A 12191-nucleotide genomic window follows, 5' to 3' on the forward strand; every position below is an offset into this window, starting at 1 on the left:
GCCACATACCTGTAAAGTTACCTTCACAAGCATGCAAGGCTAGCAATACCCATTCAGTCATAAAATAAATTGGTCCATTACAATCAGTATTCAACTTCTCTCAAACCCACTACTAAAGAAATAAAGCAAATCCATACATATCTAATAGTTACTAGTAAAACTAAACTAAGCAAATAATTAAATCTTCATATAACCTCCATCGCCGCTCCAATGTCAAGCTGGAATTACGCCTTGGGATCTGAAAATGGTAAATAAGGGTGAGCTAAACGCGCTCATGTGAGATAATAAGAAACTACACTAACAGATATGGTATCAAAGGCAACAATAGTCAGTAGGCAATCAAAAGACGGTAAGGCCTTCAATGATAACAACAATTGGTAGTTCAATGGGCATCAATTTTAGAAATAAGGCATCATTCAATTTCAATATTCGATTTGGGTGTCAAATTCGATAGGTCAGAGTTTCTTGAGACATCGATAGTGCTATGTTTATTGATTTGATATCTGTCTACTATATGACAGTCCTGGCCAGTGGTATCTAAGTGCTAACAATATTATGCATTTCCCCATTGGCTAAGGGTCCAGAAATAAACTAGCATCTCAAGAAAAACTGATGCGATATTCAGAAGGAATACGTATTCAATAGCATGTGGTTCAAAAAGATTCATAATGGGTGTAGAGTCTCAATCTGTAAGGTATCATGGTTTTCAATTTTCAAAAGGGTGCAATAATCAATAATCTGAATTGGTTTTCAAACAGTAAAAGCATGAAAGCAATAAATATATTGTCAAAAAGAGTTTGGGATAACCCATCACTATAGTCCCTTATTACTCACATCGATTGAAGTTCGAAATCCTTTTCACAGTACACCTTGGTTACCTACAATTACTATTATCAATATTCCCCATAAGTTCCATCATTAATATCAGTCTTATACCATTTCAAAAAAAATATATCAGTCTTATACCATTTCAAAAAAAAAATATCAGTCTTATAAAGTAAATAATTGGTTGTGTATAAATCACCTTAGAATTGTGCTCAGACACATAACCGAAGACAGTATATTTCGGTTGTGTATAAATCTATATATCAGAGTGCTTCTTCTCTTTAACATAGAGAAGATGACTGTTGGGAGGATAAAATGCCCATTAAAGAGAGGATAAATTAATGGAAAAAATCAAAACTATTTTGACCAAATTGTTACCCAAATCCGGACCTCAGCCGACACGCGCGTGTGTTTGTGTTTATATGAACTTTGATTCACGTAAAACTTGGTCACTCAACAAAACATGAGGTGCAAAATGGATTTGGGTGAAGATGGTGGGTCCCACCATATGAAAACATGAGGTGTAAAATGGTAGGCTCAGGCTCAGCCCATGTTATGCATGAGGTGCAAAAAAAATCTCATAGAAAAAATTATATTAAAAATTCTCCATGGTAAAAGGTTTCCTAATAAAACATTTTCTTGGAAAGAAAGTAAATGACAATGGAAACATGGTATGAATATACTAGGTCACCTCATCCTAGTAGTCGATTGCACCGAGTCAACTATGATTTCCCTTGGCAGCATTTGGCTTGCGTCCCGTTTTGAAACACTGAAGAACTGCATTCTTAAACTGATCAGAGCATCCTAATAGCTCACTGTTCAATTTTTTTTTATCAAAAATAATATGTTACAGAGGCTGGTTACAATTGATCAAACTCAGGCCCTGTTCGCTTTAGATTATGACAACCGATTGTCACTCCAAAACCTATTATTGGACTAGTCATAATCTAAAACGAACAGGGCCTTAATGAAGCAAACAAGTCATCTTGGGCCCTCTTTGTTTCGGAATAAGTGCCAAACCAATTATTGGACTCAAAATTACATTTAATTTTGACTCCAATAATGGGTTTGAGACACTAGCCAATCACCCATCCAATATTAAATGACTGAGCACTCAGACCCTATCGAAAGTCTGGATACAAAGACTCTTCAGTCCTTTCCACAACTCCTAATAACTTCTCAAAATCCAAAACAAACAGAGCCTTAATCAATAGTATACATTGCAACCTATTGTGAGCCCCAAATCAATTATTGGACTCAAATAATTGGTATAATTGGTTTGGCACCCACAATCGGTTTCACAATCTGAAACGAACAGGGTCCTAGGTAAACCCAGAGGATTTTTTTCATTCTAGAACTAGAACCAAAGAAGCTATAAAAATATCCTTGCAAAAACTATGTATAAAAGACCCAGTTTTTCTAAGCTTTTCGATAAAAAAAACAAGAAATATTCCATTCATATTTATATCATAAATTAAACAATATTATTAAGAATAAGAGAAAATTTCATGTTCCAGATCAATTGCATTCAATGCTAGACTTTGTGATCATGGTTTCAAATCTTTTGGAACAAATTACCATTGCAATTGTAGAAACAACAAATGCATTATATTCAGAATTGATATTTGAATACTCCCTTCCAATTGAACCAATTAAAGTTGCAAGATTATTGCTGTACTTAAATAACCACATCAAATGGAAACAAAAAGAACATTGACTACATTTATCTGCTATCTGTACCTGGAAGTTTGACCACATTGTAACAGTACATGGAAATGTGAGCAGGGAACTCTGTAAAAGGAAGCTGAGATGATAGGATTCAGACCAGACTTTCCCAAAGCAGTCAAAATTGGAATTATGCCGAAGAACTCTACCGTACAAACTAGAAACCGCTCACTCCATTTGGGCCTAAAACAATCAGTTAAATTGAAATACCTTATCAAGACAATTAAATTGACGTAGGGTAATGCAATCAAATGCTATTATTTGTGTTGGGTTGAGCTGAATGAAATAGCATGCAGCCATTGATGGCAAATTGTGTGTGTGAGCTTTTTTTTTTTTGGGCGGGGGGGGGGGGGGGGGACGACTTCTTACCCACGCAATAAAGCTGACACGGATGGTAGGAGCAAAAAACACTTTTTTATATGGAAACTTGAATCAATAGCGCAAAAAATACAAGGAGACAGACGAGGTGTCCAATACAACTAGACCAATTTACATAACTGCTTTCATTTCATGTAACCCTATATATTTTTACGATACATGTTTCCTATGTTATGCTTTTCTCATTTAATATTTACATAGTAATACATCTTTCGATTTAGCATTAAGAAGTAGACATGCAAGTGTTTCAGTTTTCAATGGTTGTGATGCTTCAGACCTTGGGTTGACATCTAATGTTATTATCTTTATGGCATGAAGTAGAGACGAAAGTTATGAACTTATGATATGCAATCTAAAGTTATTATCAACATGGACTTCAACAAAGCATACAACTAATCAAAACAGAATGCGCCCTGAAATCACAAAATATCAAGAAAGAAATCCAACAAGTTTAGTTACACTAATTCTTGTTACGAAACAAGAACTAGTGTAACTTGGGTAGAAACAGTGGGGAAAGACTTGAGGGCTAGGAACATAACAGAGAATATGACCTTGGATAGGGTTAGAATGGAAGAAAATGATCCATGTAGACGAACCCAACTAGTGTCAGGATTAGACTTAGTCATTTTGAGCCGGGTAGATCCTTTCACCTTCTTCATGAAAATTTTCTAAAGGATTCATTAGCCGACCCCAACTAGTTTGGGACAAAGGCTTAGTTGAGTTGAGTTCTTGTTACGAAACAAGTTTAGTTAGTAAAAAACAAAAATAAAAAAATTAGTTGCATTAGTTCTTGTTATATAGGCAAACCACAAAGCAGTGCATCTTCCAAGAAAAAGGGGTAGTACGCAAACCACAAAGCTTTGGAAAATGGTCAATTATGTTGTTTTAATAAATAACAAAATATCTGTCTTCTACAAATTCCAAAAATGAAACTATTGGTTTATGAAAAGATGATGGAAGCGCCTTTGATTTCACTTAATTGGCCTTGATAGGTGAGTTGAGTTGAGTTGAGTTGCATTAGTTATTGTTATATGAGTTGAGTTGAGTTGAGTTGCATTAGTTCTTGTTATATAGGCAAACCACAAAGCAGTGCATTTTCGAAGAAAAAGGGGTAGTATGCACTAATTAAAAAAAAAATTAGTTGAGTTGAGTTGAGTTGCATTAGTTCTTGTTATATAGGCAAACCACAAAGCAGTGCATTTTCCAAGAAAAAGAGGTAGTATTAATTAAAAAAAGGAATATCAAAGCCAATTAAGTGAAATCAAAGGTGCTTCCATCATCTTTTCGTAAACCAATATTTCATTTTTAGAATTTGTAGAAGACGGATATTTTGTTATTTTTGAAAACAACATAATTAACCATTTTCCAAAGCTTCACCATAGTTTGAACAAGAGAAGATGAATTTTCCTAGTTTCCTAGGAGCAAAATGCATTACCTACTTTTCCAGAAAGAAAGTTGACCATGAACCATGCAGTTATGCCCACACAAACCCAAGAATAAAATAAAACAGTAATAGCAACGATAAAAGTATAACAGCAATTAAGAAATTACCGAAAAGAAAGTATGCTTTAGAAGCCCAAAACACAAAATCTTACCATCAAATATGCTCCAGGCATCAAACCGCATGTCTCACAGTACTTCCAGCTTTGAAGACGTACTCATTCATTTATTGAACTCTTCTTACCCTTTGCTCTCATCAACTTAAAACTAATGCTATGTCGCCTTGACACTTCTGATTGCACACACTCCTTCAGTTTCTCCAATGCTGTTAAAATCATTAGATCAGATCTTAACTAAAATAACTGTAGACGACTAAGACTAAGAGGCTGTGCAATTACCAGAAGAATATATGGGATGAAGGCATTTGACTGAATCAGGAGGTAAAGGGTAAATACTACAAGTATTATTGTCAGCCTTCTGTAACAGCTTTTTGAAACGTTTAACCTGGGAAATGAAGATGGTCAGAGCTGGAGATGTGCATGCATTAGCTATTATAAAATGGCTCATATCATCTGGTTTTAAAAATCTAGATGAGAGCTTCCCATTTCATCAAGTGAGAAGTATTTTATTTAATTTTAAAAAATTACAAGAGAAACCGAACACAAGCTAGCTTATCACAAGATGGATTTGATTTTCCATGGATGTGTGGTACTTGAACACCAGTGTCAAGCTAGGCTCAACATGTGTAACCATCAGCAGCTTTTTAAATATGGAGAGTCCTATTCTCATAGGTTATAACTTGGAGGGGAGTTCAGTACCTCGTGTTTCCGCAGTAAGGTGAAGCAACGGCCTGACTGTCCTGCTCTCGCAGTACGGCCTGCTCGGTGAATGTATGTCTTAATATAAGGAGGCATATCATAATTGATGACATTTCTCACCCCTTCGACATCCATCCCACGAGTCATCGCATCTGAAGCAACAAGAACCTGTATCTCCCCAGACCTAAAGGCCTTCAGTGTTTTGCTGCAGAGCATAGCACACTTCATAATATGATGAAAAAAGAACATCAAAATGCGAGTAACTATAAAGCACTCCCCGAATAAAATTTGGAATAACATGCTTTAATAAGTACATTTATTGTGATTTACCTTCGAACGGATTGACGCTGAAGTCCTGAATATTCACTGATTTTAAATGGCAACTCAGCAAAGCAATTCAATAAGGTACTAAGTCTATGGGTTGATTCTACAGAAGATGTAAAGATAATACACTTTTCCCCTCCTAAATCTTGTAGAAGGGCAACCAAATGTAAGGGCTTAAGCTTTGATTCACAAATCTGCACGAAAATCAAAGAAGCCATTCGTAAAATGTCTATACAAAAAACTCTCAAAAAGACTACTATTCTGAAAATGTTACACACAAGAGAGAGAGAGAGTGAAAGTGTTTCTTTCTTTTGTCATTAATTTTCTTTCCATGGAAGTTTTTTATTGAAAAACATTTTCCATGGAAAATTTTGGCTGGAATTTTTTCTATGGTGGATTTTTACCCCTGATGGATAGCTTGGGTGGGGGCCACTATTTTACAGCCTTGAGTGGGCCCACCGCCTCGACCCAAATTCCATGCATAGGATGGAGCCCACCATTTTACACCATGTTTTGATAGCGTGGGTTCCACCAAGTCAACTCAAACCCATGCATCAAGTAGGGCCCATCAATTTACCTCATGATTTTTTTTTTCAGTTAGGGGGTTGGTTTGTGGGCGTGGGGTGAGTGGGTGGGTGTGGTTGGGGAGAGGGAGGGGGTGTCCACGAGGCTCCCGCCATTCCCTTATAGAGAAATAAAAAATAAAAAAGAATGAAAAAGGAATATAAAGGATTAGCAAACTAATGTTTTGAGCAGTAAAATGTGCTTTATTTTCCAAATATGCATTTTATTGTTGCTTTATTCAATGATGTGTTTGAGGAAACTAAAAGTAATCTCACCACTACAACTACGACCAGCTCAGCAATACTTACCAGTTTATATGATTGTAGTTTTTCAGGTAGCTTGTATCGTGTAGCACCAGTTGTCAAGAACAAAGGGTGATGCAAATCAAGCTGAGAAAGCTTGCTAGGATCTTGGGTTAAGGTAGCCGACAGAATCATCTTAACAAGCCTTGGGTGACTTTTACCCTTAAAACCCCGTTCAACACCACTGTAATTGAAAGATAAAGGCGTATGAAAAAGAAGCACCAAAAGTGTATCTATTAACAGGAGTAAGAGCAAAGCAAGAAGATTATTACTTACTATCTTCTAATGGTATGCAAGGAACCAAGCTTAGAGAGAGATAGAGTTCTTTCAGGAACAAAGAAACCTTCATCATTTGAGCGAGTCAACTGAAGAACTGTAGGCAGCCAAGACTGATATGCCTGTCGAAGTATTCGGTCAGTTTCATCAACAACCTGAAAATTGCAATGCAATCATTAGACTTCACAAGTTTCTTGCCAGAACTAAATGACCAGGGGAAAAAAATATAAACAAAAACACATGTTTCCAAATAATCTATGACGAAGGTGATGTAGGGGAATCTATAAAGGAAATGCCAAAATTAAAGAAAGAAGGTAGATTGGTGATGGGAAACAAAGAGAAAAGGGTCTGAAATTTTCAGAATTGAAACGCCCAAATTTTACAGTCCTTAAGACTACGGTCAAGTACGAACATTAATTCTTTCTTGATCAAGGGTTTTGAAACAGAAATTTCACACTTCAAAAAAAAAGGGGGTTCACCTGGTCCCATGATATAAATATAAAAGCAGAAACAATTATGAACTCTGAAAAACCAGCAACAAAACAGACCTTTTCGTGACAATTGAATGAGAATATCAGAGAAAGAAATAACTACCAAAGGAATCAAACTCAGGGTTCTATGAAATAGGGATCCACCTAGAGTTTTCATCCCAAGAATCCACTTGGAAACAGGGGCTGAATCTCCTTCCATTCATGAAAGTAATAATGATATATACAAGCCAAAACTCCCTTTAGATTAAGCAAAAAGTCAAAAACTAAAAGAATCCTATTAGAAGGTTTAATCCTATTAGAATTTGGAGTTAATGAAATTTCAAGTCTCCTTACTAAAATCAACTATATTTTAAATAATAAACCCATGAAAAGTATGCCCCATTTTGTAATTTCAGTAAAGCATGTGTGGAGCCTACTTAAAGCACCCTTAAACTCACGTGACTTAAGTGACTTAGATGGGAAAAGACACAGTAGTCAGTACCCTATTAAAGTCACTTAAAATCCTCAATTATAACTAAAAGAAAACTACATCTTAACACTCATGATGGACCTTACTAGCACCTAACTTATTTTTTACTCTGATAAAGGATGACCACCCATCAAAAAGCAGCACAGAATAAGTAGAGGACCTCATATTTTACCGGAACGTGATAATTTTAGAACAATAAGGAAAAACCATCTAAATAGACTCATTTCAGACATGATCCTCTCCCAGTACGTTACATAATAATAAGGAGACTGATATTACCGCCCCCTTCTAGAGGAGATTCCTCTCCTTCCCTCCTCTCTTGTCCGTTTGTGCAAGCATATAAAGCAAAAAAAGAGCAATTCAATACTTAAATTAAATAGTTGTAAGAGGTGAAAAATACAACAAAAGGGAGCAAAATGGGTTGAAAAAGGGGTGGCAATATCATCCACTAAATAATAATAACAACAATAACTATATTGACAATGATAGCGATGAATAGATAAGCATGCCCCACTTGTTTAGTAGGAACACTCCCTCTTTTAGCGGTGTTATGAGTTTTATAACTACTAAAGATACAGAAAAAAGGGCTCCTTATGGTTCAAAAGGGGGCATATTTTTCATCACCCTAATAATAATATTAAAGATGATGACGATGATGATGAAAGATCATGATGATTGGACCTTGGGCACTCCTTTATAAGAAAATAAATAAATGAGCAAAAGTCTACACCATGTAGTAATATGCATCCACACTACATGCCTATAACATTCTAGTGTTCTAGCAGTCGGATACACTTACGCAGGCATCAAAAAGTGATTAAAAATCAAAAGGTATACATGCATAACTACAAGCTTATAGCATTAAAAAACGAACATAACTACAGGTTATGCAGAAAATATTTGATGCCAGATGGTTGTCTAGAACAATAAAATGTAATTTCTAGTTTTAACTCAAAGGTATCAGTTATACCATGTCTATTTTGACTGAAGGGATTTGCTAGGGAATTTAGCGGATGACTTTTGCATGAGAGAATAGACACATCTTTTATTTGTTTTCTTTAACAAATAAAAGGTAACACCATCTTTTACTTACTAGATAACGAAGGTGCTCCAATGTAAAACCCTTTGTATTGTTGATATGATCCATCAGCCTCCCCGGTGTTGCCACTAGTATGTCCACAGAACTCTGTAACTTTACCTGCAAATCTTCTAGGTCATAAGAAATGCCCATCTCATGCTTAGGTCTCTTGATCAGCTCTGAAATCTCATCTGCAATTGAAGATTGACCAACTGCTAAACCAACACGTAAGCCCACTGCAGGTGCAATAGAAGCAAAAACATCCTTAACCTGAAGAACAAATAGAAAGATAAATGTTTGGTCAAGCAACATCATTTCTTTTTTTATTTTTCTTTTTCTTTTTGAATGATTAATGATAAATGAAACCATATTTAGACAATGAAAAAAAAAGAAGAAGATGGCAGAGCTGGTCAGAAACAAAAAAGCAGAGACATTTTTTTAGCAAGCCTCAAATGGTGGTCTTCCCTAGACTTCATCCATCTTATCACATTGAGAGAATCCTTCTCAAGTATCCAAGAACCCGTAAACATAGATGTAAGCAACTTGATACCAAGCCATAGGGAAAAAAGCGTCAGCCTCATTAGAGTCAATCACAACAAGACCAGAAAAAAGTCTTTCTGATAATTCCATCATATTCCCAATTTCATATGGTAACTGATCAAGGAACATCATAAAACCAAAGAGAAGCAAGTAACATTGGACAAAATACCAGTGTATCTCACCTTTTTCATTTCTAAAAAGTCTCCAATACCAGCCGGAGCTGGATTTACAAGAGACCAAGCATCAAAGTTCAGCTTAATTACTTGAGCTCGCTTCTGTATCACCCCTTTCATGATCTCATTCCAATTCCTAAAAAGTCTTGGGTAGATATGCCCCAAAAAAAAAATTCTTGTATGGGCCCAATAAACGAATATGATCTTAAATTCTTAATATCAAGCATGATTCTATTAAATGCATCCACCTTGTCTTCAAAGATGCTGCAATTCTTCCCAACCAAATTGTCTACATCATAACAAATGGAATCATCTTTGTCGCCAAGGTGCCTACAACTCCAACTGATTCAGATCACCAATCGACTGAGGAAAAATTCATAATACAGCAAAACATTGAGGTCCACCAACCGAATTCTTCAAACTGCCATACAGTGTAAAAAAATATGGTTGATTGATTCCTCGCCCTCTTTCTAGAGCACATATCTATTTGCAGGCCACAATTTCTTTCGGCTAAGTGTATCGAACATGTTACTTTTCCGAAAACTGCAGCCCAACAAAAAACCTTGGATCCCATGTCAGAGCCTGAGCTCTCCAAATCCAGTCCTAACTCCCCACAGGTCTCTAATTATTCTAATTAACAGGTATTTGGTGATTTGTTTTATGTCATCCCATGCAAAAATAAATATATAAATATTAGAGATGGATATCCATGAGTTGAAATGACAAGCCCAAAATAACAGATCGGGGAAAAAAAAGAAAAAAAACAACAACAATAACATATCCATGCATATGTGCAGTAAGACTGAATGTGAACCTGTAGGGCTAGATCACGAGTGGGCAATACCACCAAAGCACGTAGACATTTTACGGCATTAACTGAAAGCATTTGCACAATAGGCAAGGCATATGCCAGTGTCTTTCCACTTCCTGTTGGTGAGTTTATACAAAGGTCTCTCTCAAAAGCACCAGGTCCAATTGTCTCTTGCCATACTGCGACTTGCACTGGAAAGAGAGAACTAACATCAATTTTCTGCAAAGCCTCCTCCAATCTGGAAAGATAATGGAATAAATTATGAGTATGACGTATTAAGAGGACTTCCAAAAAAATGCAATGCGAAGATATTCATTAAACTTAGAAGTTGGCAGTATAGCGCTAATGTGATACATTAACCACATTCTACAATAGAATAGATCAATGATAAAAAAAGATAAAGCGCCTAAAATATCAAAGGAAACATTTGTGCAACTTAGATATTTGAGTTTAGAAATCTTAATGCCATGGCTCTCAAGATCTGCATAGTAGAACACAAGGACTACAGATTTCTATGTCATGAATGGACAAGCAAACCTCATTATGTGATACATTAACCACATTCTACAGCAGAATAGATCAGTCATCAAAATGCACTGCCTAACATATCAACGGAAACATTTGTGCAACTAAGATATTTGAGATTATAAATCTTAATGCCATGGCTCTCAAACTATAAAAATAACATGACTCTCAAGATCTATATACATGAGTAGAACACAAACACTAGACATCTCTATGTCGTGAATGGACACGCAAACCTTATTATGTGGGGTTCATATACCATCATTACTTATTAAAGCAGCAAGTGGGTAGTAGAGATCATGGTAATTTTCTCTTGACATGTTTTTGAAAACCAAATATAAATAAATAAAATAAATTGACCCCCATATATCTTAAATCGACCCCCTATGTGTCTTTCTCTCTCTCTCTCACCCAGAGGAGAGAGAAAGAAACATAGGGGGTCAATTTAAGATATTGGGGGGTCGATTTATCACTGCCCAAAAAATTAGATAATAACAAAAAAAATTGTATGGTAAATCCTGGTAATAATTTCTATACATTATGGCCTTGAAAGATATATTTCATATCTTCGTTATTTCGAAAATCACAATCAATGCATAACAAACATTGGTACTTAAAAATTAAAAAAAAAACATCGGTACTTAATTTCGATAAATCTCATATCTTCGTTCTTTCAACGATCACAATCAATACACAACAGACATCTATATTTAATTTCACCAAATGCTTTTGTTCTTCAGCACTATTGCATATCCATGCTTTATTATCACAAACAGCTATATTGGTTAGCAGAATAAACAAAGATATATAATCTAGGGTTTAGACATGGGAGAAGCTTTAGAGGGCAAAACTCAGATAACAATAGTAGAGAATTAGAAAGCAAGGAACACAAACCTAGGATCTAGAAATGGAAGAAGCTTTAGAGGGCATTCTTCGAAGAGACTCACATCAACGGGGCATCTCATCCATGGCAAAACGGGCACGTTTTTCTTCTTCGAATCCTCCATTCTCCTTTCCAAACCCTGAAACGTATCGTTTCTGATTCTAGGGTTTTGCTAAAAAAACGTTCCACAACCACAACCTCAACCTCAACCTCGTAGGGTTTAAGGGGCAAGAGAAAGACGACCCCTTCAATTGATAAAGGCACCCCTTGACCCTAGTAGTACTCTCTATCAGAGTGGCGGGGCTCACTTGTATGTATTATATAGAACCTCAAATATATTTACTACCTTTTAAAGCTATGTTTCCATTTATAGAATATATTGAACCATAGCTCAAAATTTGCACTGATTAAACAAACTGAACCATTCGATCAAATGAGCGTTTGATAATTGAATGTGAACCTTCCTCATCCTGTTAATTGTTTGTTAGCATGGTATTTTATCGATGGCTAGGATTGACCAATCAATGAGTTCTACAACCCATAGGGCCCACAAGATGATCATCCCAAAG

At 35.9% G+C, this 12191-nt stretch overlaps 1 protein-coding gene across 10 annotated transcripts; it reads right to left on the reverse strand.

The window, feature by feature from the left end:
- Window positions 1-25: 25 nt before the first annotated feature.
- On the reverse strand, window positions 26-11923 carry RH1 (RNA helicase 1). 10 transcript variants are annotated; one of them, XM_077365019.1, is made up of 13 exons: window positions 11634-11923; window positions 10218-10452; window positions 8706-8960; window positions 6653-6774; window positions 6383-6560; window positions 5517-5704; window positions 5187-5391; window positions 4767-4872; window positions 4524-4693; window positions 2566-2733; window positions 1517-1602; window positions 835-878; window positions 26-238 (listed from the first exon to the last, which is right to left on the reverse strand). In XM_077365019.1, exons 1-9 carry the CDS (start codon window positions 11744-11746, stop codon window positions 4587-4589), a joined length of 1509 nt encoding a protein of 502 aa, XP_077221134.1. In that variant the 5' UTR covers window positions 11747-11923; the 3' UTR covers window positions 26-238; window positions 835-878; window positions 1517-1602; window positions 2566-2733; window positions 4524-4586. The 10 variants fall into 10 exon arrangements, with proteins under 10 accessions (XP_077221134.1, XP_077221135.1, XP_077221125.1 ...); XM_077365020.1 differs by having other exon boundaries at window positions 6653-6807; window positions 11687-11922; XM_077365010.1 differs by having other exon boundaries at window positions 6653-6807; window positions 11634-11922.
- Window positions 11924-12191: the final 268 nt, after the last annotated feature.

Source organism: Tasmannia lanceolata, unplaced genomic scaffold (assembly GCF_043159265.1).
Source record: "Tasmannia lanceolata isolate RefF3 unplaced genomic scaffold, GAP_Taslan_0.1 ptg000020l, whole genome shotgun sequence".
Classification (NCBI taxonomy): domain Eukaryota; kingdom Viridiplantae; phylum Streptophyta; class Magnoliopsida; order Canellales; family Winteraceae; genus Tasmannia; species Tasmannia lanceolata.